The sequence below is a fragment of the Trachinotus anak genome, unplaced genomic scaffold, assembly GCF_046630095.1.
Source record: "Trachinotus anak isolate AG129_WGS33_773 ecotype Australia unplaced genomic scaffold, CSIRO_AGI_Tana_v1 ptg000012l, whole genome shotgun sequence".
In the NCBI taxonomy this organism is placed as follows: domain Eukaryota; kingdom Metazoa; phylum Chordata; class Actinopteri; order Carangiformes; family Carangidae; genus Trachinotus; species Trachinotus anak.
The window spans coordinates 24,643,289-24,670,493 of NW_027273863.1; the positions used below are offsets into that span (position 1 = coordinate 24,643,289).

General features: G+C 42.2%; 2 protein-coding genes across 9 annotated transcripts; one reads left to right on the forward strand and one right to left on the reverse strand.

The window, feature by feature from the left end:
• The first annotated feature begins 4,702 nt into the window (after positions 1-4,702).
• klf2b (Kruppel like factor 2b) lies at positions 4,703-7,179 on the forward strand. The gene is made up of 3 exons (XM_071490805.1): positions 4,703-5,045; positions 5,302-6,214; positions 6,344-7,179. Exons 1-3 carry the CDS (start codon positions 4,974-4,976, stop codon positions 6,517-6,519), a joined length of 1,161 nt encoding a protein of 386 aa, XP_071346906.1. The 5' UTR covers positions 4,703-4,973; the 3' UTR covers positions 6,520-7,179.
• Positions 7,180-8,285: 1,106 nt separating this feature from the next.
• Positions 8,286-25,767, reverse strand: LOC139628764 (epidermal growth factor receptor substrate 15-like 1). Of its 8 annotated transcripts, XM_071490800.1 has the most exons (25): positions 25,630-25,762; positions 25,157-25,198; positions 24,945-25,034; positions 24,801-24,848; positions 24,611-24,706; positions 24,431-24,496; positions 24,217-24,342; positions 24,054-24,113; positions 23,639-23,911; positions 22,344-22,501; positions 20,635-20,800; positions 20,380-20,442; positions 19,016-19,101; positions 18,294-18,366; positions 17,811-17,972; positions 17,209-17,406; positions 16,445-16,609; positions 15,879-15,987; positions 15,471-15,610; positions 15,142-15,202; positions 13,253-13,338; positions 12,914-12,977; positions 11,315-11,451; positions 10,535-10,551; positions 9,807-10,022 (listed from the first exon to the last, which is right to left on the reverse strand). In XM_071490800.1, exons 1-25 carry the CDS (start codon positions 25,654-25,656, stop codon positions 9,953-9,955), a joined length of 2,583 nt encoding a protein of 860 aa, XP_071346901.1. In that variant the 5' UTR covers positions 25,657-25,762; the 3' UTR covers positions 9,807-9,952. The 8 variants fall into 8 exon arrangements, with proteins under 8 accessions (XP_071346899.1, XP_071346902.1, XP_071346904.1 ...); XM_071490798.1 differs by lacking the exon at positions 10,535-10,551 and having other exon boundaries at positions 8,286-10,022; XM_071490802.1 differs by lacking the exon at positions 11,315-11,451 and having other exon boundaries at positions 9,735-10,022; positions 25,630-25,767.
• Positions 25,768-27,205: the final 1,438 nt, after the last annotated feature.

The window sequence follows — 27,205 nt, forward strand, 5'->3', positions numbered from 1 at the left end:
CGCTGTAATAAGCAAGGGGTGGGTGGTTAAAAATAACTGGGCTATATAAGCCCAGAGCAGGATCCCACTCACTCTCAAACTCTCACTGACTCTCACACAGTCAGGACGTCCCATACAGGCCAAGCGCTACCTCTCACACTTACACACTGTTTTTCCATGAAAGTTAGTGGAGTGCGCCACATGAAGCAGAGCTGGTGGGTCCAAATCCTCACCGCAGTGACGGAATACTTGACACAGACATGATGCATGCCTGTATTCATGTCACTGACAGCTCAATAACAACTCGTAAGTGACAACACAAGGTCTCATCATGGAGAATATGAGACACACATCTATACAATGAGCCATGCAACCCACTCTCTGGGGTGATTTTCGGAGGCAAATACAAAATAATAAAGAAAACCTCTGAAGATACACTGTTAACAAGCTGTTAACAACATGCTGTGCTGTTTGTGGGCCATGTATGATATCCTTCTTTTATAAATGCATAGGGGAAAGGATGAGGTGGAAAACATGGTGATGTTATCGTTTTACATAGGAGTCATGTTTTTGTCGTTTCTCTCAGACTTATCCTTTTTCTTTTCTTTTTTTTTCTCTATTTCCAATAAAAGCCACTTTGTGTTTTGTTTCTGTGTTTGGGTGATGTAAGAGTGGGAGTTCTGTTCGTAAATAATGTTTGTGATTTACAGAACCGATGTCATATTTCAAAATAAAATTAAAAAAAGTAATTTTTAAAGAAGACAGACGAGAAAATAGACAAGAATTCCTCAATATTACTGTCAAAGTTGTTCATGGGAAAGTTTTTCTAAGAACAAGTGCATTAAGAAAACAGAAGATTTAAAAAGAAATAGTGTCACTGTCACTGCTGCAAGAATATGTCAACAACTTCATGACAACTTGACAGCAGGACCAGCAGCCTCACAAACAAGCTTTAGGATTGTGAAATGAGATGCAGGTTGCCCAATGGTAAAGCTGTTGTGTAAATCTCAATTCAGGGAAAGAAATTCTCAGAGGCTTCTGTGGAAACGTTGCTCATGCATATTCAACAATTGTCTGATAGCGTGATTTCAGCGGTTCCTCTTCTGCAGGGTAAATCTACTGTGCAGGTCATCTAAGGAGCTGCAGGTTGGGAGACAGTGATTTGACTTAAGGACACAGGGTCAAGAATTCGTGGAGGACACTAAATCCCTGCCAGCTCCGAGGTGTTTGTCCTAGTTTGGACCTTTGATCTCTGCGTGGAGGGGGCAAGCAAAAGGAGAATTTCCCTACAGGGATCAATTTAGTCCCACTTCTTTATGGACTCCTTACAGATCTCTTTAACTGAAACCTCCACTGAGAAATGTTTTTATGTGGGCTGCTGCAGTCAAAAGAGTGCCCCACCCATCGCATGTGAGGCCCCAAACATTCGCCCAATTTGCCCAAATGAAATTCTCTCGTCGGGTACGTACACTTCTCCACAGGAAGTGACAGGTCAGAATGAAATACAAACCTGTCTCTTAAACGTCATGTGAAATAGTGAGTGCTCCCTCCAAGGAAACACCAGACCGGCCTGCTACAGCTCTCTTTTTTTGCTTCTCTCATCCCTTTGCTGCACTTCACTGAGCAGTGCACGCTGTGAGCAGTTTCACATGATCTCAAGCTGCTCAGGTGCAAATGTTTCAGTCCTCTCTGGCCGACATTTGAATCCACCAGGTGCAGAATTGTCTAGTAAAGTCTTCGTACACTTCTGTCGCAAATCTCCTGTCAACCAGGTCTGGTTACATCAGGACATTTAACTGTGAGTGTGCGCAAAAGATGGATAAACCAGCTGTGAGAAGCGTCCTTTGTGGTGTGAGGACCCGTGAGTCAATGACTTTGGTGATATTATGAATAAAAGTTAACTAATGAAAAAAAGCATAATAAGGTAGATTTATTTATTTATTTATCGTCTGCAGCTGTGGAAAGCAGTGCCAATGTTAGCTCTTGTCTCTGTTTTGTTTTTCCTTCTCCTGACGGTAGCACAGTAACCAACCAGCCCCAACCTGTCTCGTCTCTTCCCGATAGCGACTCATAGCCTCCGGTCTGTCCTGAAGACGCAGCGCTGCTCAGAGGTTGATTATTGTATCATTATAAAGACAACGATGGCTGAAGCTCTTGTCAAGCAACAGTCACCACCACCTGCTCCCGACAAGAAACCATGTTCATGTTCAGGAGCTAACTGTCTCCTGGCTTTAGCCTCAGACTGAACATGAGATAGGAGAGTGGTATTGATCTCCACATTTAACTTCAAGCAAGGAAGTCAAAATGTCCCAATATGCAAGATGTCACACCCCAAACAAAGTTTAAAGTCAGTTTAGACAAAAGTTTAAAATGAAACTCAAATCTGAGAGTTTATTAAAGGTTAAGTGACAAGCTACAATTTACATGTTCAAGCACGATCAGATATCCACAGCTGCTGATTCTCCACAGGTGAAAACCTGCAACATGGCCTCCAAAGAGTGGGGAATGTTCCCATACACTAATGAAGGAAAACAGAAGTGTTTTTGCAAGAAAATTATGAGATATGACTGTAACTACTCAGAGGTCAGCAGTAGATTAAGTTCCTTAAATTCAAGCTTCGGAGCATTACGAAGCGTTAAAGGCAGCTGAGTAGCAGAGGAAGTGAGAGTGTTCTCACTCTCACTGGTAGCAAAGCAGAGCAGGACTGCTGCACAGGGGTCAGAGGCAGCGGCCTTACTGGACTCCCGCCGTGTGACGCACTTTCCACTGAACACGCAGTGCAGATCAGGGATCAGGATGCGGACACCTAACAGCTGCACTGACAGGGTTTCCTGGTGATGGTGGACGTGACAGCTTGATGAGAGGTGATGCATCTGTCATGAGGTGCTGAGGCTGGTTGTCCTGTGTTTGCTCAGATGAAGACATTCAGTATTTTTTTTTTTACTGTACCTGTTGTAGAACGGGGGTGGGTCCTGCTCTGGAGTTTTTGATATGTGTAGGCACTGCATGTACAGCGCGTTGTGTCTGAGGCACTTGTACTTCTACAACTTTATACTGCGATTCCACTATATTTCAGACAGAATTATACCATAATCTATTACATGATTAATTCGCGGATTGCAGACATAAAATCTGAGATGTAACATGTTAAAGTGAGAACACTTATTTCCAACATGGTCCCAGGATGTAAAAAGACACAGAAACACAAGCCCTAGTTACTTACCTACAGTTACTTTACCTGTGTCACTGATTATGTCAGTGAAACTATACAACAGTATAGTAAACATTAGCCCCACAACCAGAAAAACAGCCGTTTACAGGTGAATGCATCAGTAATAATAATCCAGCATTGCAATATATGATGAGATGATATGATACTTTTAAATGCAATATAGTAATTTAATATTTTTACATTGTGGTATTGCCTCTCCTCTCCTTACTTCATCCACCATGCTGACGATTTTGAGATTTAATAAAACAGAAATCAGTGAGAGATGTGTGCAGACCTGTCTCTGATCATGGTGTCTGCATTTCTAATTGTAGATGTTATTTTATTTCATTGGGAGTTTATGCATGAATATTTTGTTTTGTTTTAAGTTTTATTTCAGGTGATACTGTGCTGTTACAACTGGCCTAATGACCTCTGGAGCCAGAGGTCCTGCTGAGAAACCCCTCTCTGTCCGTCTTCATGTCAGAAACCAGATCCCTCCGCAGAAGCAGCAACAAGCAGGCGGCACTTGTGATGTAAATTTGACCCCAGACGACACCGCAGCCCCCTCGTCCGCCATTTACACCTGAATGGGACGTTACCTTGACTCATGTTTACATCACCGGTGGTTAGAGCGTTAAGAAGCCGTGGTGACCGCTTCAGACGAGCCTGGCGCCTGTTTGGACAAGCCTGCTGTGAGAGGACAAAACCAGCCTCCACTGATGATAATGAGCCGAGAGTGAGACGCGCCAAACAGGTGGAGACAGCAGCGCACACACACACACACACACACACACACACAGCAGAGAACATCCCTACATACAGTCAGGCTCACTGGATATTACATTATTATGAACACATAATGTTTTAATATGCACATGTTTCATTGACACTTTTCTGGACAAGGTTGCAAGGGAGTAGGCTTATATATATATATATACATATACATATATATATATATATATATATATATATATATATATATATATATATATATATATATATATATATATATATATGTGTGTGTGTATATGTATATTTGGAGTCCTCACAGTATATAATAAAAATGTAAAAAGATCTAATATATAGCTACAACTCAGATGGGACATTTTGTGAACAGCCATCAGCTCCTCTCTCTTTAGACTTTATTGAATCCGCGTAATATTTCTTATTTCTGTGTTTTAACCCACTATTATGAATCTACTCATGTTTCCATTTCTGTTCATCAAAGAAGCCACATCTCCTCGGTGTGCTGATGACTCACTGAAGTAGTGACAGCCTTTACATTAAGTTGTTGGAGCCCCCCCCCCCCCCCCCCCCCCCCCCCCCCCCCGCAGTCATTAGGCTTGTTCTTTTCAGCATATTACGTAAGTATCTATGGTTGCTATATTGCCCGTGTGTTTGTAATTTGCCTGCAACTTTTTCCAGCTCCAGGATCAGTGGGCTGGTCCCTTTACGTCAGCCTGTGACGGAGGGCCCGCACTTTATAGGCTCCTCTGCTGCGCTCGGCCCGTCACACAGCACTGAGCCCCGCTGCCTGCAGGAGCCGCTTTATAAAGAGCTAAATTTACCAAACTTTACGTTGTTTCCTGAGCTCTCACAATTGGCCAGGCGCACTCGGGCCGGAGAGTTATAAGGTTGGAGGACCTCCTACCCCTGTTAAACCTGTTCATGTCCTCAGAGCGCAGCTGCGGAGAGACGCGGCAGTGAGCAGAGGCGCACAGGCTCCGGCGGCTGCGGCTCCACACGACGCGACTTTGACGAGATAAAGTTTTCTGAGCAAACGATGGCCTTGTCCGGAGTGATGCTGCCGTCCTTCTCGACTTTCACAAACCAAAGAGAAAAAACCTGGGAAAACGTGAGTTCATGATCTTGCATTTAAGTCTGTGTGAGTTGAACTAGGTTCGTTTCACCTGTTTTGATTGGGGTGACAGTGTGGATGTCCTGTGAAGCTGTTCCAGCCAATGTTTGCTTTCAGAAAACATGACAAAATAACTACACTCACAAAGTTAGTTAGTAGAAGAGAGACCTGTCCGGCTGGAAATCTCTGCTGTGCCACAAACTTGTGTTTGACGTGTTGTCTTATCTAATAATGTGTCTTTATTTTTCTTCAGAGGTGGAAAGCAGATGTGGACAAACTGGTCTCCAGCAGCTGCTCGATGCTTGAAATGGTACACAGCGTGGACAGTCACAGCAAAAAGGACGACGAGGATCTGAGCAATTATTTGGATCTGGATTTTATTCTCGCCAACACAACTGGCGCAGACGGCGTGGCGGAATATGTGGGCACAATTGAGCCCAACATGTACACAACTGGAAACTCGGTGCCATCCTACGCAGCAGACGACCACCGCTCCCCGCCGCCCCCGTACGGCGCCAGCCTCATGACAGAGCTTCTCCGCTCCGAGGGAACCAACAACTATGGCATTACGCGCAATCCCACCGTTCAGGGGAGGTTTTATGTCAACACTGCTCCTTTCCCTCGCCCGGAAAACATCAAAGTGGAGCCATCCATGGACAGTTACGGCCCCGTTTTGGGCATGGTGCCTCAGAGCTGCAGCAAAATCAAGCAAGAGGGGAACGTTTCGTGCATGATGTCCTTCGAGCAGCCCCGAGTGGCCATCTCTCCGCGGGCAGCCAGCAACATGACGCCGCCCCTCAGCCCCGACGACCAGGGAGCTTCGGACTGCCAGGCACAGCTGTGCCAGCCCATGAACTTCGCACAGAAGTATCACACACCGGCAGCTTTCCCGCACCACCCTCAGGCTCCCCAGCTGCAGATGCCCTACCACGCTCCGCACACCGCCTTTGGCATGTACGACGAAGGTCTCAGCCTGCAGCCTGGCGCGCAGAGGGTGATGCTCACACCGCCCTCGTCTCCCCTTGAGCTGCTGGAGTCCAAACCCAAGAGAGGACGGCGCACATGGCCGCGGAAGCGCACAGCGACCCACACTTGCACCTTCGCTGGCTGCGGGAAAACCTACACCAAGAGCTCCCACCTGAAGGCGCATCTCCGGACCCACACCGGTAAGTCCGACCTCTTATCCCACAAGACCATTTCTGTGCGTAATTACGCACCCGGCAGTGCGGAGCTCTAAACCCGTGTTTCCCCTGTCAGCGCATTCTAATTATTTTCCATTTTTTCTGTCCACGCAGGTGAGAAGCCATACCACTGCAGCTGGGAAGGCTGCGGATGGAAATTCGCCCGCTCGGACGAGCTGACCCGTCATTTCCGCAAACACACCGGGCACAGGCCTTTCCAGTGCCACCTGTGTGAGCGGGCCTTCTCCAGGTCTGACCATCTGGCTCTCCACATGAAGAGACACATGTGAAGGAGCCCACATTAAAGGACTTGGGGTTCATGGGTGGGTTGTGTTATTTTTATTGTGATCCAACCTATGTATTTTTATTTAAACTGTTCTACACATGACCAAAGTCTTTTTTTTATATAATATTGAATTAAAAAAAAAGTTTTAGTGTTATTATTTTCTAATAACGTAGCTGGTACTACTTTGGTTCTATAAAAGCTTTAGAAAAGCTTTGTTTGCTTTAGAGCAGGCAGACCAAGAAGGGGCTGGCCCTGTATATACTACTCTTCTTTGACAGAACTGGAATGCGGTGTTTAACACAAGTGCCTTTCTACGACTCTGCTACTGTAAAACTCTTTGTGACAGACAGACATGGCCACAAAATAGTACATGTTCTTGTTGACAGGAGTGAAGTGCACATACAGTTGTCTAACATGTGCAAAGACAATGTTTTATTTAAACTGCCTCAATGTCTGAATGGCCTGAGCTGTTATATTTTATTGCCTTTTCCTGTATGTAGTTGTTGACTTCTCTGGTGTGAAACTCCTGGATCCAGCCCCTCTGTACACTATCAGGGCTTGATGTCCTGTGCATTATTTTTTACTTAAATTTATATGAATATGTAAATGGTTTTTATACTGTAAATGTGTATTTATTGTAAATATTAAAAACAATGAAATTGAACATGTGACTTGGAAACTCTTTCATTTTCATGCGTGCATAGTCATTCTAGGTACATCTTGTTCACACATTTAGTTTAATGAACCACATCCACCCACTCAACATTACTACTTCATACTGAGCTTGTAACCACTCTAAGGAGTAGATGCAGACGACCTGCACACCATCAGATCAGTTGCACTAAATAGATTCTACACGTTACCATTGTAGACCCACTTTAATTTTAAAACATGGGCACTTGATTTCCACTGTGATGTTATGCAGCTGCAAGACAGAGAAGGGCAGCCACTTGTGGGCTTAGCCTATAAATACAAACACTCCATTTCCATAATTACAGAGTGAGCCAGGAGCCGTCTGGACAGAGGGGCACAGCAAACCCTCATCAGGGAGCCCTTAGACTCCCTTTCTGATGGGTAGAAATTATAGTAGGACATCAAAGGGCCTTAATACTACAATTACACAGAGTCACTGTGCACTACAGTTTCAAAGTATCTGAGTCTGTGCATATTATGTCTGCGTGGTGTCAGGGAGTATTTGTTTCACCCGCATCAAAGGCAGGCAGCATTTTTTTTTCCCCAAAGTACATAAATATTAAACATTTTTCTTCAAAATTGTGGTTGGTCTTTTGCATTATGGCAATTTTAAAACTTAAAAAAAATCAAACCGCTCTTTATCAAAAGTGTTGTGTCTCTAGTCCACAGTTACTGTATATTCCAGTTCATCCATAACAGAAGAATGTGACTTAGATGTGTTGATCAAAGCTCAGTTAGAATTGATCATATTGTAAAAAAGAGGAAGTACACACTAGGTCAAAAATATCTACAGTGGTGGATGCAAATGTATCACTCTCATTTCACTTTTTTTTTGTTCTAATATCAATGCAGAACTCGAAGATATAAACAATCCATTTTAAATTACAGAAATCTATTTTAGCAAGGAGAATAACACCTAAAAATAGAAATACCCTACTGTTCTTCAAGGCCACTTACTGTATGTTATTTCTATGTTTATCACTGATACATTTGTTTTGCAATTAAACAAATTATTCATGGCTTTGTCTGTCATATGACTTACTCCCTTCTGTAATCTAAAATATAAGACCTACCATGTTCCAGGAATGTTAAAAATCACATTTATTCAATTAAAAGTTGGTACAGTTTTAAGCAACTTAAAACTCAAGAGGATTTTTTTTATATAATTACATACATATTGTGCAATATACGTTACAATGCTGATATGTAGATAAATAAGGCGTTGTCACTCTGTACATGTCCAGTAAGGTCTGGAGTATACAGTGCATACATTATGTGCCGAATAAACCTGATTAGTGTTATATGATTACAAGGAAGCGATATTTTAAGGCTTTTAAACAAATGTCCTCCGATGGGATCATAACACATCAATGAACTGAAAAAAACCCAAAACAAAACAAAACAGAACAAAAAAAAAAAAAAAAAAAAAAAAAAAGAAGAATCTAGAAAAGAAAATCCAACTTTTGATTTGAGAGAAAAGCCAAAAACTTGGAAGCAGATGTCACTGTGCATCAGTGCTACTGTGAGAAAGTCGCAGAAGAAGTAAAAAGGACAAAGCGTTAGTGTAACAGCACCAGTATAAACAATGTAGTTTTACACTTTTTCCATTTTGCAGAGGCTTTTAGTTGTATGGGAGTGCACACACACACAAGCTGCTGACATCAGAGGGATGACGCAGCAGCGCTCCAGGTAGACTGGACTTTGTTCATAAGAAAGGAAGACGTCAAAGATTATCACTAGCATCTCAATTTCTGTAAATACAAGAGGCGACTGATGATATGGGGCTAAATCATATTTAACCAAAGCTTTGTTAGGACTAAAAAGCTCATCAGGGATTCCCAAAACTTCATATCACCATGTGTATGTATACCCTGTTGAGGAGTTGATTATATTCAAACATTTCTTCAATCCATGTACTCTAAGGCCATAAATAGCAGGTATGCAATCAAGGATGGCAGGAAACAATTGTAACATTTGAAATAAAAATCTAAATCATGCCATTTTCATGCCGATTACTAAATTCCAGTCCTTCAAGACAGGTTTTGCTCTTTGATAATGGCTTGTACATAAAACCGTTATCTAACATTATTTACAGTATACGACTAATCTAAAGTCAGCGCGTATGGTTTGACTTATAATATGGATTTTTCTGAGTAGTTAAAGGTTATATAAAACAGTTTGTACAGTGCATTTTACAAGTACTTCATTCACCACAGATTCATTGCTTTTGTATACAAATAAAACAGTAAAATATTCTTAACAATTTTTGTTTGCAACAGACTGGCTTTTGGTTAAGGCAGGGTGATTAACCATAAGAAGATATGGAGCTAGATATAGGTTGTAGTCGGGTACCCTGCTGGTTTGGGTTGCGTTAAATCGCTATGTTCTTGCAGGATGAAGCCAGGCTTAAATCAAGTGGCTCCGTATTGTCCCTGATTATAGTTGCCATGTAGTTTGGGAGCAATGAACCTGAACTGGTTGCTAAATGTGGAGTCACTTGACATGAATCCAGTCATGGCGGGAGAAACTCTGGTCTCTTACACAAATTGGTAACAGGGGCTGCTAGTCATGTCGGGCCAGTGTCGGTGCTGTTGTCATGAGCCTGCGGACGGGAGGACTATCAGGCAAAAGGAAGAGGACTGTAAAGATGTGGTGGGGCAAGCCTGGTCAGGCGCTGGGCATGTCAGCCCGGCTCAGGGCGATGGCGAGCTCCAGGTCCTGCTGCTCCTGGAGCCGCAGCCTCCTCAGCCTCTCCTGCTCCTCACGCTCGCTCTCCCGCTTGGCCCACTCCAGCTGCTGGCTCTCACTTCCAAACTAGGGCAGGGAAACGAATATTAGATGGGGACAAAAACTCAGGGATTGCAGGCTGAAAAGTCAACGCAGAAAGAGACAAATGACTGGACGAAAGCCGACATAAAAGGAACGGTGGGTGCAAATTGAAAATCAAGTGTTTCTAATTAGGCAGAATATCAAAAACTATGTCCACACAAAGCCAAAATGATTTGATATATAACAGTAAGTTGAGAAAAATAAATTTAAAAAATAAAGACATTTCGTTTCACTTGGACGTCAGAAAAAAAAAAAAGCCAAGAAAGCAGCACTAAAAGCTTAAGAAAACAAAGGATTCCTACACAATACACAGTGCTACGCTGGTGCCATAAATTACTGCTCACATATGTCCTGTAAATATTCAGCACTTGGATCAATGTGACAGAGGATGTACAATGAAAATAATCGTGCTCATGAATCACCCTACTCAGATTATGCCGTGCGGACAGGTTTTTCACATGCAAAGGACTGACCACCACACCCTCGTACTGTCTTACCTTGACATGTTCAGATCCTGGCAGAGAAACAAAGATTACAATACAGAGCTCGATATAAAACAAAAAATAACCCCAACAAATCCCTTTCACAACTGTCATGCTGGCGAGAGGGAAAAAATAAATTCATGTCATGTCAAATGATACAAACCAGACACAAAAAGCCGCCATGCATCATCTCTCCACGTGAGAGCACGCTCAGCTTTTAGCCAATACACGATGGCACAGAAGCGGAAGGTGGAGGACAAAGAGGCAGATTTACTCTGTTGTGCTCTGCTTCGAGGCATATCATGCTTTGACAGAGAATAAGCCTTTAGCTTGTAGTTCAAAACCTGAAAAATGCTCCTCATATCCTACCTGACCGGGCAAGTTGACGAACTCACTGACTAACAGTGTATTAATCCTAACATCCTGTCAAAGGCTGAAGCCGACGACAAGCATGCAAGCCCCTTTACCAGCCGGACGACGGTGACCGTAACAGTCGACCAGATAGAAACAAATACTGGGACCGTCTGAGTCAGTCATGCAAATGCGTATTTGCCTTTTCATACAAGAAAGGAAGCTCTCAGATGTTCTGTCAGTTGTTAGTCAACAGCCAGTAAAAACAGCAGTCCTGTGATAGCTTTCTAAAGTCACCGAGTGAGGGGGGGGGTTAACAGAGAGAGGCCCAGTGACAGAGAGCTGACACCGCTGAGCCTTCAGCTCTGCAGTCTGAAGAGTGAGATCAAGAGATCAGCAGCTTGTGCAGAAGAAAGAAAAAAACTGTAAGTACACTACACTTACAGAGGCAAAATCTGCAAAGCCCACAGGATTGTCTTTGGATGTTTTGCTCGAGTCTGTCGTAACAAAAGAGTCTTTACTGTCTGCTGTGGAGCAAACACTCTGGAGCGGCTCTGACACACCCGAACTGAGCATACCTACTGGAGAAGGAAGACATTTAAATAAAAAACGAATTAACAAATCTATGTTTCAAAAAACAGTTTTGGTGGCCTATAGAGGCTAACAACCATTACCCCCTTGGGAAAATAACCTCACACTATAAACACTTGTGTAACTCGCTGTTGCTAAATTTTTACAGGAAGCCAAGAGCTTTAAGCCCAGAGTAGTCAGCAAGGGGTGATATTGGTTTAAAAAAGGTGTTAACCACATTTTTTGAGTAAAGCTCACTGATGCATTGAAGCTTAACAAGCACAGTGTTGCTTTTTCGGAAAACAGTATTGCAAAAGACTGACCCACCCTTGTCTACAGTAAGCTTTGAAGACCTTTCCTACATTGACAGTATTGTCAACTGGCCATGATTGTTCATCTCTCTAACTTGCACCAGTGCCACAAAGGTTGCATCTGCATATTGGAGGGTTTCCAGCAAGCAAATGACCTCCATTATCTGATTAAAAAAAAAGAACAAAAAAGAGAAACAGGAGCATTTCGACTCAAATCAAGTTGCATTTGTCCAATTATTGCTCTATTAAAACACCAAGTCACTTGTTACACTTCCTCACAAATGCCTGAAAAACTGCTGTGAGACACTTGAGGAGCACCATCTTACTCAGGCAAAGCTGGTTGTGCAACTGACCCTGTGATGCAGGCATTCAGAACAGCGTACGACTCTGAGAGTGGGCTTTTCACTTCCCCATCACGTAGGAGGCACAGCTCTGGAGCTAGCTCGCTGTGTAACAGTGGCCACTCATCTCTACCCCTCTGTGTGTGGTGAAGCAAAGGGGAACACAAACTTTCTCACGCTGTGGCTTCTGCTAAAAGAGTGAGTGCAAGGTAACTGCGGAAGGGCAAGTCCTGGGCATGGCCTGACTTCACATACACACAAAACAACGAGATGAACATGAGGCTAATTACATCCAAGTGGCTGAGATGAGCGGTTCTCAATCTCACCACACCAGAGACAAAGAAGAAGGAAAAAAAAAAAAGTAATGCCTTTATAGCAGAGCCTTATCACTGTGAAACCCATACTACCACTACCACCATATCTCTGCCACCAGCTTTCCTGTTCCAACTTCAAAAGAAGAAATTACTTTCTCTGCACCCACACAGCTCAACAGGGAAGTTATTTTTTTTCCGCGTACCATCAGGACGCAAAAATTCCTGTTAAGTAGGACAACAGTCAGTCACAAGGAGTACCCGAAAAAGATGTTGTCGCCATTACATTTTTGTGACAAGTGGCAAAGGGGAAATAAAAGTTGCACTGACAACATTAGCATGAATGACGATAAATGGCATCAGTTTCAACCTGTTAAACCAACATTACATGCTGATTATGAACATCACTGAACTGTTACTGTCAAGTTAAGCAGCAAGCACAGTCACAGTCACAGTCACAGTCTCACACACACACACACACACACACACATATATAAAATCAGGGCTTACCATAGGGAGGTGCAGGCCGGTTCGGCACATTTTTCTTTGATGGTAGCACAGGGTTGTCTGACTTCTGTTCACACACCAGGGATAAGACAAAAAATAAATAAATAAAAATCCCTCAACTATCTCACAAAATAATGACTCCAACAGAAACGTCAGCCAAAATCTAAAGCTCCTGGCCTCACACCAGAGAGACTGTTTTCATAAATGTGATGAACTGGCAGAAAAATAAGAAATCAGTCATGATGAGAGTAAAATTAACAACACAGCTTTCTACAGCTCAAGTGGAAAACGATGCTTTATGGTGCAACTGGTTCGTAACTCCCAGGAATCCCAGGAGCTTACCTTTGACATCTGACTAAAGTCAGCAAATCCGCCCCCCTTGCTTCCAAAAGAGTTGCTTCCAAAGGGGTCCGCTGTCCCAAACACATCTGTGACAAGAGCACAGTGAAAAGCTTTTGGAACATTTGAATACGTTTATGGAAAGAGCCACAAACTATAATGAAGCTCAGCCCCAAACCACACATTCAAAATCATCTCTGCATCTTGCTTATTCTGAAAAGGCCTGCGTGCCGTTTCCAGAAGGGGGAATGTGGCATGACCGTTTAATTTTCCATGACATTTTGCAAAAACCTGGAAAGCAGAGGTTTTGTTTAACCTGACGTATGCGACTGATCAACTAATTAAAGGCGTCAGTTGGCGCACTGTTAACCAGAACTGTGCCCGGGTTGTTTTGAAGCTCAGTGGTATGCCGCTTAATGAAAAAAAAAAAGGCAAACTGCAGATGGTTACAGTGAAAAAACAAAACATTGTAATAGAATATGTTTGTTGTGAATGTGCAACCACAAGAGACCCCATTCATGTGAAGCACGCAGTGTTTTCTTTTACGCACAGTAACTCGGCTCAGGTCTACAGTCTCCTCTGTGTTCCTCTGAAGGTGTGTAGCATGGCAGAGCACCGGCCAGGAACGGCCACTAACTTAAAACAACTTCTGTGCCGAATGAGGCAGAGCGGTTCAACAGCAGCAGATATAAAGACAGGACAGAGGCAGGAGTGAACTGGTTAAAGGAGTGGCAGTGTATTCTAGTAGAGCAGGACCAGCAGTCACAGAGTTTCTGTTATGCTTGGCTCCTGCAAGCCTCCTGTTTTTCCAGGGTAGGGGGAGTATTTTTAGTTGGCCAGTAGTTAAATGCGTAGGTACTCGACTAAAAATAGCCCTGAACCACAGGAAAAATTGAAGCCGCAGTGAGTAAAAATTGTTTGCCCCTCATGCCCCCAAAAATATAATCTAAATCTAACACGTCACCCAGAATGGCAAAGAATGACTCTTTGAGACGAGATTCACAACAAGGACGTTCTCTCATGTTCAGATGTTGGTTAATAGAGTCGCACTGTGGGAAATCTGCATGGAAAATCTGTACGTATTTAGTAATGGGATGACTATGCATTTGTGCTTTTATTTGACAGGGTACAGGAATTTTCATTTAAGATAAATGTGATATACAGCCCACATGTTCAATATGACAGCAGAGAACATAAACGGAAAAAAATAAAAATAAAAATCTTTGACAACTTGTTTTGGTTTGGTGTGAAAAAAAGTGTGTACTACAAATAGACTTCACAGACTACTGAATAGGTTAAACAGAAGCAGAATTAAGGCCTTGCGGTCATATGCCTCCACCAAACAGCCATGTTGCAGGAATTATGGTCACAATCTCCTCTTTCTGAGTTACCGCACTGAATAATGGCCAAAAGTGTTTTTACAGAACGTTATGATGTCACAGTGAAGTTGACCTTTGACCATTTGGATATAAAATGTCATCACTTCATCTTTTTATCCTATTAGAGATTTGTGTTAAATTCATGTCATAACTAGTGTATGAATTTGTGAGTTACGGCCAAAAATGTGTTTTGTGAGGTCACAGTGACCAAATTCGAGTCAGTTCATCTTTGTATCCAAGTGAATGTTTGTGCCAGACGTAATGAAATTCCCTCTGGGCGTTGAGATCGAGAGGTCAACAGGTCCTTGAACTTTGACCTTTGCCCATCAAACTCTGAAATTCCCTTACAGCCGTCTTGAAATATCACATTCAAGAGGCAAAAAAAGGTGATTTGTGAGGTCACACAGATAAATATGACCTCAACACGATCTTTACATTTACAACTGAGAGGACCCAGAATAAAATCTCTCCCTGTGTGTTGACATCCAGTGTTGTCTGTGAACTGCACGCTACCTGAGTCCTTTGGTTTTGGGCTGTTTGATGTGAAGGGGTCACCACTGCTGAAGGCACTCGGCTGGGAAAAACAAAGAAAAGTACAGTAAATGAGCCATTCAAAAGATGTTGTTTAACATACACGCACAATGACCACATCAGCATAACCACGAGAAGAATCTCTCTTTGTAGCGTTGTCTTTGTGATGCTTTTCGGGGATCAACAATAGTGAGGATGCGTCAGAGCTTGTTTCTACAGTGTCAGCACTGACAACAATAGCAAGTCATTAAACACATGAAAGGAAAAATATCATTTGGCTTTCACTGCTGAAAAGAAGACGCGTTTGGTACCTTGGCAGGCGGGGTGGGTTTTCTACTGAAGGGGTCTGAGGATCCAAACAGGTCTGACTTGTCTGTCCTCTTAAAAAAATCTTCAGAGGAGCTGCCTTTGAAGGGATCGCTTTCTTTGAAAGGATCTCCGCCGAATGGATCTAGAAAAAGGACCAGACAGTCATCCAAAAAAAGAATTATGATTATTATAGGTTTCCTTTTTTCCACAGTGTGAACTCTGAGCTGGACCGACTGGAACATACAGCTAATATTTGCATTTCATTCCAAACGCCACAATTTGGCACCTCTGATGTATTTAGGTATTAAGTGGAAATGTTATTCATCAGATCAGCATTAGCTGGCAGAGCAGGGGATAATCTTGATCCTTCCAGAAACACAGCAGTAGATAGTTAAAAGATGTGTTCAGACCTTTGAAGGGGTCGGACTTGAAGGGGTCTTCTGTCTGGAAGGGGTCTGCTGAGGGCTCTTTAGCACTGCTGTTGTTGAACATGGCTATCTTTGACTTGAAAGAATCATCCTATTGAATGAACATATAAAAAAACATAAGGGAGATTAGTGAAGTCTGGACAGTGAGACAGCGAAGAAAAGTGACTTTTAGTGAGTATTTTAAGTGACAAAGCAAAACACAGTGAGACGACAACAGAAGAGAACATGCACACTTTGTAAACAGACTCAAAACAGAGAGAGCAAATATAGCATCTCTGATCTGTAATTGAAGCCTTAAAGCCCCTCTTGCACAAAAACACCCTTGAATTATAAGAACGAAAACTAGGGAACAAAAAATGATTCAGGAGGATATTTGGTTTTGCACCCTTTGGCACTGAACAGGTTAATTAGGAGGAGGTGACATAAAAAAGGGAAAACTACTAAGACTGAAATGTTTGTCTGTTTCTCCATTCTCCCTTTTTTGTGGGTAGGAACCAAAACCAGAAGCAGGATTTTCAGGTAAAATTCCACAGTCATCGTCTCCTCACCGAACTCCTGAAGCCTCCGTTTTGCTTCTCAGCGAACCCTTCACTGAGGTCCGGCAGGTTGCTGAAGTTGCCTCCGTTGATGTTGCTCAGAGCGCTGTTGTACTGCTCAATGGTCTTGGTCACCTCCTGTTGGTTGTCCTGGATCAGCGACAGCTTGCTGCGAGCCTAAACACACACACAAAAGACTTTGTTTTATCTGATTCCATCAAGTATACTGTGGGATTTTCTTCACTGTGTATTCTTAATGTGTTTCTGAGCTGTTCCACACTGGAGAATCTCCTGCCTGGCAGAAATGGGTGAGCTACTTTGGTTTCAAGCCACATTTTTTTCAAATAAAAAAACAAAAACAAAAGTCTTTTCAGATCTTTAGTATTCACTCACTTTTACCTGAATCATGATTTATTTTGCAGAGTTTCGATTTGCCATGAATTTCCCTCCACTTATGAGAGAAAGCAGGCTTCTCAAACGTCTCGGCAGACTGAGGAATGCACCTGATTTTCAGCAACTTATGCATGAGGTGGTTAGTGGTTAAACTGATGTAAAGAATTACCTTAACCACTATGACACAACAGTTTCACTTCAGTGTACTTCAAAGCATGCCAAATACTTTAGAACGATGTTCCCAGTAAAGCAAAAGTCCAGAGGTGAGACTACTGTTTTAAAAAACCAGCTCCACGTTGGTATTATGATGTGGTGTCCAGAGCTTAATTGGCAAAGTGGCAGAACATCCTCGTGTAACCTGCTGTCTCTCCACCTGCACTGACCTGGTTGATCTCTTCCTGGGTGGTCTTGAGCGACTTAATGATGCTGTCCAGCTGGACGCGACCGGAGAGCAGGCTCTGCTCCAGCTGGGCCTCCTCCTCCTGCAGCCGGCTCAGGTCTGCCTTGGTGCGGCTCAGTTCGTCCTCCTGGCTCCGGAGGTCCGTCTCCTGAGAGCGGATCTGGCTCTGCAGGGACGAAATCTGGAGCAGGAAGAGAGGTATAACTTCTATATTTGTAGGTTCACCAATTACATACCAGTTAAATTGCTACATATTTAGAAATTATAGCTTTAACTCAGATTTTGGTTTGCTCGTTAGGACAGATTAAAGAAGCACTGTTTGGATAACTTGTTCTCAGAAAAAATACACCCTACAGTAAGATGGTGGTCCTCATTATACCTAGGTTTAAATTACACACACTTCTTACTTAAGTGGCCTCAGATGAATCAGCAAAGCAAGTGCTTCACGTCCTAATATGCATTTCATTTCCCCAAAAGAGAAAGTCAGCAAAACACATGAACAGCTACACTATTTCAAAACACTCAATGACTGTTTGAAAATAATGCGCTGCAATTAGCTTTTAAAAAAAAAAAAAAGCCTCTGACCATTTGCGACTCCTCCTGGCACTTCTGCTTGACGTCGTTGAGCATCCCTTCCAGCTTGGAGCGCTGCTGGTCCATCTCCTCCAGACGCTCCTGGGCATCCTGCTTTTGTGACTCCAGGTCCTGCAGACTGCTGCTCTCCCTGTCCAGGTCATTCTGCATGTCCTGAAGGTCCACCACACACACACACACACACACACACACACACACACACACACACACACACACACACACACACACACACACACACACACACACACACACACACACAACGTATTTGCAGGGAACATCGTCATCATCATCTCTCAGTTAACTTCCAGGTTGTGTAATTTGGGAAAGATGGGAAAGAATCGGTATTTCTATTATGAATTTCATATTCCAAGCACTGACATTGACTGCTACTCAGGAGTCACTCATAAAACACTAATTCACTGATATTTTTTTTATCATAAATGGATGATTTGAATTAGTTCAGCTTAGCCTTACCTGAAGTTCACTGTTTTGCTGTCTGATGGCCTCCTCCTTTTCCCTTATCTCTTGCTCCATGATGAATTTCTCTCTATTGGTGAAGCACGTGGGAGAAGAGTAAGTAACAAATTCTGTTATTATACTCTAAAAAAAAGCCAATGTATGCAGTATGCATGGCTTAAAAGGAGAAAACTGTGAAAATTTTAAATCATTTGTGGTGTTTTTTTTTTTTAGAAAAGTGTGTTAGTCACTTTTCTTACCACTACATACGTTGTCCTGATGTGGTAAATGTAACTTGATTTGTAGTTTGAGCATGGACACGCTCGACATGAATGAAGAATGAGCATTAAATAAAAAATAAAAGACAGTGTGCCTGTTACAACCATCTGATCAGAGCTTTGCAACAATATGCCGGGTTGTAGTATGTCAGTAGAACTCATCTGAAATATCGTCAAGTGCTCCAGATCTGTTTTATGTTTAGTCCAACTGAAATTAAGGTGAGATAACCAAATAAAGTATTAGCAAGGCTCCAATAGCATGTTGTTTTCTTCACTAAGTCTCTTGTGGAATAAGAAAATCTAAAAGGAGCTCTCGGTTAAATAAAGGTTAAAATGATTTAATAAAACTGTGGTTTGAAGGCGCTTTGACCCTGTGTCTCGCCATCACCTCACTGCAACCTCTCCTCCTTTTTCTCAGAGGAAGTGAAACAAAGCAATCCTCCTGTTACTCAGGGCGCTCACCTCTGCAGCTGAGCTATTTCCTGGCTGAGGTCATCCAGCTCTTTGATGCCTGTCAGCTCCGCCGACCCCGTGGAGCTAGTGCTGTCCTGAGGCCAGAGACATTGAGATAGTTTAGTGAGAGAAAAGTAAAGTTGGGTAAGAGGGTATGATCAAGGACGTGAGGGAGGCGGGGGGGTGAGGACGCAGACGAGGACAGAGTGCGGGGAAATGAATGAAATGAAGACATTAGGGAAAATGTTCTAATTGGGAAAGGGGGAGAAAAAAGGAGGGAGACGGAGAGCAGAGGGGACATGAGAGGTGCGCAGGGGGAGAGAGGAGCTCCCCACTGATACGTCTAACAAAACAAAAGACACAGGAAGGAAAGACAAACACCTCGCACAGCTAGGGAAGGAGCAAGAGATCCTGACAATACATGGATGAAGAGAAATGCACACAGGACAATACAAAAGAATGTAACACTACAGTGAAATCTGTCTCATATATCAGTATTCAGCACATCAGGCCTGTAACTAATGAAGGAGTTTCAATAGAAAATCAGCGTGTCCCAAAACCATCTCCATAGACGTGTGCTCAAAGCACTGGTCAGACTAACTTTTTCCCTTTCAATGTTTTGAAAGTCTCAGGTTCAATCTCAGGAAGGAAACTGTGTGAAAGAGCTATTTGTTGGTAATGACACTACTTGTGCAAGATTTACAAAAGCTCATGTTTTTGTACGGTATTTCTTTGAGTCTTGCTTAATTAATTTTACACTATTCCAAACATCTGTCTGTAAGAGGGCAGCTTCTCCTACGTGTTTGTTCATGTGTCCACTGAGCATAACGGTGGAAAAAAGCCAATAACTGTTTTAATTATTTTACTTTTTTCTGACTTTTCTGAGTGAGAAGCCGGAGCATCTCACCTGTTTTAATGGTCTGACGCTTTGATCCAGAAATGACACATCTCCATGATAAAAAACTGAAAATCCTTCCTTTACAAACACATTTTGGCTTGAGAATGAAATCTTTTATGATTTCTATTTAAAGATAATAGGCTCCTTCATACTGTACAGTGCAGATGGACATCAGCTGACATTGTTTGCTGTGATGGACTAGTGCTGGTGACACTACAGCAGGTGGCAGTGTGGGCCCTTTACACAGGTTTAGAAAAGTCAAAATGTTTTGGAAACTCCAAGAAATAACAAATATATCAAAAAGGATGTAAAGATGTAAAAAATTTTGTTCCCTTTAGTCCGGAAAATAAAATGGGAAACTTGATACATAATAAAAAGGAACATGGTCCCGTTCACACCTGGTGCTTCAGACTGAGACAGAGAATATATGACAGAACAATAGCGCCACCTTGTGACACAAAGCTCAACTACTCACTCTGCGCATATTAGCTAGTGCAGCAGGTTCAGGCCTCAGAGAAGACAAAAGCCCCACATAGCTCTGTTAGACAGGATAGAAAAGAGCTTAAAAAAGAAAAAAGCATTTTTTTTAAAACTATTTTTGCAAAGCAAAGCTAAAAAGCCAGACAGCAGATCTCACCATTTAGAAAGCTTACAGTAGCAGGGAAACAAAGACTCTCAAGTTACAGGTGAAAGCAGAATTTCAATCAGGTGAGCTAAAGTCAGGACTCACGAGGCCAGCCACTGATGATGTCGTCCTTTCTGACGGAGGAATCATGTCTGGGGTGAGAGTGGAGGGAGGGTCCACACCTTTAGTGACCTTCTGCTGAATCAGATACATGGCCAGAGAGAACTGCTCCCGGGTCAGCTTGCCCGTCTGTTTAGTGTCTGCCAATCCCCTGAAGACGGAAGAGTAAATATAGTGGATACAATGTGAGAAAATAGAACCCAGCATTCACAGATAAATTCATATTCTGAACATTTACCAGTTTAACTGTTTCCTCAGCCTGGTGAAGCACACCGGCATCATTTTTGCACCTTATTTTGCACACAGCTCCTGGAGAAAATGTAACGATTCAAACTGGCCAAAAGATGGTGCTGCGGCATTAAATCATCGCAGACTTGCTGGTTCTCAAACTCTTTCTGAACTGACACAAATTAGATTTGATATGATTGTGTCCCAGGGTCCCCTATCTGATAAGAGTTTGCCTTCAAATGTTTGATTACAGAAAGTGTTGGAAACCCAGGACCACAATAATCATACATTCAGTCACTGTGCCACTTATACATGGAATTATAGGGGGTCCCAGGGAAACCATTGGGAAAGAGGATTGTTTATCTTGACAATGAAAAAAGTCTCAGACTTTAAACAATGAATTTTCTTTTTCGATGGCTCAGGCATAAAATGTGACATTTTAGTTTCATTTGTGACAGAGCGTGGCCTCAGGCTGGCATGTGGAGCACCTACTGTATGGCTGACATTTACACTACTGCTGTAGCTTTGTATTACACGGAGAGTAGACACAGATATACACAGACATGTTTATATATATATATATATATATATATATATATATATATATATTATTATAGTTAAGATATACTTATCAAAACCTTTAAATCCATGATGATCTCAAACATTACAGTGTGTTTTATTTGACATTTAAAACCCTGCTGCACATTTGCTGCATCTTTTCATCACTTGCATTAAATTTTATTATTGGTGCCACTTCAGAACTACATGGCATCTCTTCCTCGTGGTTGTTAACATATTGATGTTTAGTGATTGAAATTACTTTAACCTTTTTTCCTTTTTTTTTAGTGCCGTCAACACATACAGCACATTCTACAGTGGCTGAGAACGCTCTGCACTACAGTGCTCTGCAACCAGAGAAAGCACATGCAAATAAACACGAACAAGCAAATTAAGACAAAACCTTCACCGCGTCACCAACACGCAGACGGCGTTTAAAAGCGCAAACAAACACTAAGCCAATACAGAAACACATTCAACTGGTGGGAAACAGAAACACGCAACACATAAAGGAAACACAAGCAAGTAAAGAAAAGCTGCAACATGACAAATTTCTGGAGGACACTAAAAACAAATACATACTGTATATTGACCACCCCTTCAACGATGATTGAAAATTAGCCCATTTGAAGGTGGGATTTTGCGTTCACTCTTGCTGCTCACTTGTTCCTCAGTTTTATATTGTGCCCTGTAAACTTCTATAGTGTGAAAACTTATTTGTGTTTTTATGTTGGCAGCATTTTCCTGCTTGTGTTTTCTTCAGCTGCAGTGCATTCAGCTCTCTCAGCCACTGTCATATTCTTAGTTTTAAAGAGTGCTGTGAAAGTAATGAGGAAAACATCTGTATATATAAAAAAAAAAAAAAAAAAAAAAAAAAAAATGTGATCTGAACTGAGCTGCGGTCTCACCATATCTGTGCCAGCATTGTCTGGGAGAGACTAGACTGCATGAAGATCTCTATCACCTCAGTGCCGGTGACAAGGCCATCGTTGTCGGAGTCTGTTTGCTTGAAAATCTCATTATATCTCTCTCTGTCAGCCACCGGTACCACCCAGTTCACCGCTGGCTGGAACGAACAAAGAGGAACATTTATGTGATTTCAGATGAGAGGGACAACATCTGCTTCAAACTCATAGTTTTTCTTTTGTGGGAAATAAAAGTATAGTTGGAGTCAAATGAGGAAAACATTTACTATAAATACCAACATTTTCCAAGAATCCTCCCCTAGATGGAAATGCATCAGTTTGCTCATCAACTGTTTACCACAAACAGAATAATGATTTTTCACTAACACATCACACACATTCACACATATACGGGAAATGGTAGTGTGTAAAAATCTAAGAGTAAAATCTGATTAGTGTAACCAAAACTGTGTAACTCCAAAATGTGGTACGGACAGCTTTTTATTTCAGGTACGTTACAGAGAAAATATCAACTTGGGGAAATTAAAATAGATTTTAAAGCAGTAATTCATTCGTCAGGTGATCATGGCACAAGTGCGAACCGAGAACCTTGCCTGTCTTCCCTTTAAAGGAAACCTGTTTCTCCAAAAGTCATGGGTGAAAGATCCCTGCAGCTATAACATGTTGGTAAGGAGAAACTCATTGGCCTGTGCACAAAGCTTACAACAATGTGGCAAAACAAGTCCATCCATTAGCAACAGAACCAATCTTTAAAGCACCTGGTCCTGCTCTTGTGACGCATATTTATAAAGAAGCAAGGAATAATAAATGTATTGATTTTTCCATGAGGATTTTGTGCACACAGTTTTACATTTTATTTCTAATTAGAACTACATTCAAAAAGTGACAACCATATACTTCCTGAGATCACTCTTTTTTTTTTCACCAATTCCAATCAGTAAGGAAATTAGGTGAAACTACCTATGACAACACTTTTTGACTAGATTAATGTATATGTTCTATTTAATGGAAAGAGTAAAGCTGGGAAATAACTCGATATTAACATTAATGAAGTTTAAGTATAATTATATCTGAAAATAAACATATACAGAATTCTGTTGTCTAATTATTCTGGGCAAATTGTAATTAAAAGCTAATCAAACTCAAAAGAAACAAGAGTTAATTGCTGTAATGCAGAGAAGTAGATGATAGTGATGCAGTATATCACTGCACTCAACCCTGGTTTGATTATTTTATGTTTGATATTTTATACTGTTTCTATATTTGGATTGACATACCGGTGTGCTGGATTTGAAGGAGTGTTTTGGAGAGAGGTTGACAGTACTGGTGCTGAGGGGAGTAGCGCTGCCCAGAGGGGGAGTGCTTCGCAAGGTCTCTTTGAGAGGAGCCGGGCCAGGTGTAAGCCCGGAGAGGCCCAGAGCAGGCAGCACAGCCACGGCACCCGGCAGCGCACCTGCAGATTTCTTCCTTTTAGAAGGTGGGATGAGGGAAGCGGGTAAGCTAGCGGGGATGGGCTCCTTCTCCATGGCTCGATAAACAAGATGCATGGCCTAGACAGCAGGGAAATCGGTCCATTAGGTAAAACCAGCTTTAAAAAAACTTGTAATCTGTTGAAAAACTTTTTCTTTTTTTTTTTACTATAATAAGAATTTCCTCCCCAGAATATGCTGTAGTAGACCAAAGCCAGCTTACCACTGTGAATTCATCTCTGTCCAATTGTCCGTCTTTATCTACGTCACTTAGGTCCCAAATCTACAGCAACAGAAAGGAAAAGTCAAAACGAGCATGGCTGAGTTGCTTTCAATTGTTCACACTGTGTTATGTATGTGTATATCATTCGAGCATGTCACATCACCTTTCCTAACACATCCAGAGGTAGCTTGGAGTTTATCAAAACTGGCCTGACTTTATCCCCAGAGAGGAGACCCTTTACAGGAGACAGGCTCTCAAAAATGTCTTCAAACTTCCCTTTTTCATCAGGCTGGGAAAGAAGAAAACACTCCAGTTCAGATGACAAGTTTGGTTTTCTTATATCCTCAAGAATGTTCTTGAAAACACGAGGAACTCACCCTTATTGCCCACTGCGAGTCAGGCGCTGCCATTGAAGCACGTAATAATGGGCTGTTAGTGTCTTTCTGTAAAAAAATGAAGTGAGGATTAGATACTAACAGGCTGGGCAGACTGACACAGTAACAAATGCATGAAGATGAGGAAAACGACAGTTAGGACCTCTCCATTTCAACACTTACGAATTTGGGTGCAGCTAAGTTTTGGTTGAGGTTGTTAAGGCTGATGTCATTTCCACCCTGTGCTGAAGCCACCAGTCTCAGCGCTATGAAGAAACCCTACAAAAGAGGAAGAGAGAAAGACAAGTCCGGCGTTTAACGCACACATCAGCATCACTGAGGAGAGCAAATTTACACAGAAATGAAATGTTACCCGCTTATCCAGATAGCCTCTTCTTTCTGAATCTGCCAAATCCCAAATCTGAGAAAATAATATTTTTAAAAAAGCTATTTAGATGCTATTGACTGAATATATGAGTGTGTCTTGTCTGTACATTTAAGTGTATTTGAGGCCCACCTTCCCCAGTGTACTGTCCGACAGCCCTGACTTCTTAAGGAACTGAGCTGCATCTCCAGCTGATACTTTCCCTGTGTTTCCTGGATCCAGCTACAAAGAATCAACAACAACAAGACGCTAAGTGGACACAGCAGACACAGTCGTGCCTGTTAGCTGATTTGTTAGGACGGATAATGTTGGTACGACAATCACAGCAGTAACCACGACCTTACCTGTCTGTAGTAGCTTTCGTAGGCTGGGTTTCCACTTGATAACTGGAGAAGCAGACAGGGAAGAAATGTAAGACCAGCTCACTTACAAACGCCAGACAGCGAGACATGGCTGTGGCGCTGGGAGACTGTATTAGCTTCGATCGCTAACGCTAGCTAACGCTAGCTAACGCTAGCTAACACAGCTTTGTTTTTGTTCCGTTTTAGCCACTAAGTACGTTTGTCTGCTACTAACGCCGCCACTCTCCTTGCAGCACTAGCTTCCTTCTCCCATTAAAACGCACAGCAACTTTGCAACCCTTACTTAATTTCGCCAACCATGTCACCTCAGCTGGCAGCGGAAGGCTGCTAACGCGGGCCAACACCCGGCCGCAGCTTACGAAGCAGCGATGCGGCGGGAACACACAGCCGCTGTCACTCGATGCTGATCGATGTCAAAATTAAGGGACTTTTCTTGAGATACTGGATGTTCTTACCTGACTGAGAGTCATGAGCGCCGCCATATTTCCTGGTGTCTCGGGAGCGCGCACACGCCCCTTAACCTAGCAGGGACGAGCGGGCACGGCGCGGAGGAAGGTTCTGACAGGGGCGCCGTCCCCGCCACAACACCGGCCGTGCAGGGTGGGACAATAGCTACTGAGTGACAATGCAGAGGTGATTAAAGTGTTAATTGTTGGGTGCACGCCTTTTTTTTTTTAAATGGAATGAGTCTCGTATCCAACATAGTAATTTGATAAGTATCCATCAAGGTGACATCAGGTTAAGAGGGTTTTTAGCTGAATATAACCGAGATTATTCTTTTGTTTTCTGGCCATTCAGACGTGTTTTATCAGCAGAAAAATGGAAACGTCTGTGCAGATTGATGAGTGTGATGTCACGTTGCATCTTGCAGTTGGTTCAACTTTAAATAAACATTTAAATAGATGAATGGACTTCAGTTGTCTCCCCTGGCTTGTACAAAGTTGTACATTTTTCTACTGTTCTACTTTTGTTGAAATTGGAGTAAATTACTATTTACTAATTACATTTAACTTAATGCATAATTCTGTTTTCCTAGTCTTTACAGATTGATATACTGATGTTGAAGTTGTCTTGTGCATTCATACAATACATTATCCCTCATTTGAGCAGGGTGGCATAGCTATACCAAACTGGCAAAGGCCTGAAATTTGACCAGTTGCAATTTTGTGTAGAAATACGCACCAGTGTATCATGATTTAAACCTAATTTTTACTTTTTATAAATAGAATTGTGTCTCATCAAACTACCACAATCAAACTGACATACATTAAACCTTGGGGCAGTTTGGCAGCACTGGGGCTCTGTCTGGTCTGCGGTGTGCTCTGGGCCTGATGTTATACAGGCAACGCACTACAAACACAGGGCAAACAGAGTGGGAGGAAGTGGGAAGTCTAAGTTTAAGTATACCCTCAGCAAAAGTAAGACTGTTACTATATTAAATTTATGATTCACCAATTTATACTGTAGCTTATAGATCAATACTGAACATGGAAAAACCTTTTGAAATTCAATCTTTAAAAAAATGTATGTTCTGGTAATGAATAACATTGTGAACCCATAATCACATTTCATGTTTGTTCCCCCACCACAAATATTTTTAAACCTCCTCCAGAAGTTAAACAGGCTTCACAGAGACACTTCTACCACTGTTTACTTTCAGTGGAACAAATCTACAGTATTGAAATATAAACGCAGGAATCTGTCTGTCTGATCGACTTTAAACTATTGCTGAAGAAACATGCAAGTGCAGTATCGACTGTGAAGATTTTTTTTGGATGAGCTGTTTCTCCAGAAAGCTTTAAACATCGCGTTTCCACCGAGACCTCTTGACGTGCCGAAAACAAGCGGAACGACAATACGAGGGAAGTGCTGTACCCGGACATTTTACTAGGCACACATGTCAGGTTTTAAGAAGAGCGAATCACAACTGAGGGCAAAAAACATGGATGTATTATAAGAACTTAGGGTCTTATATTATATTATTATTATAAGGGTCTTATAATAGATCCATGGCTAAAAAAACGGTGATGT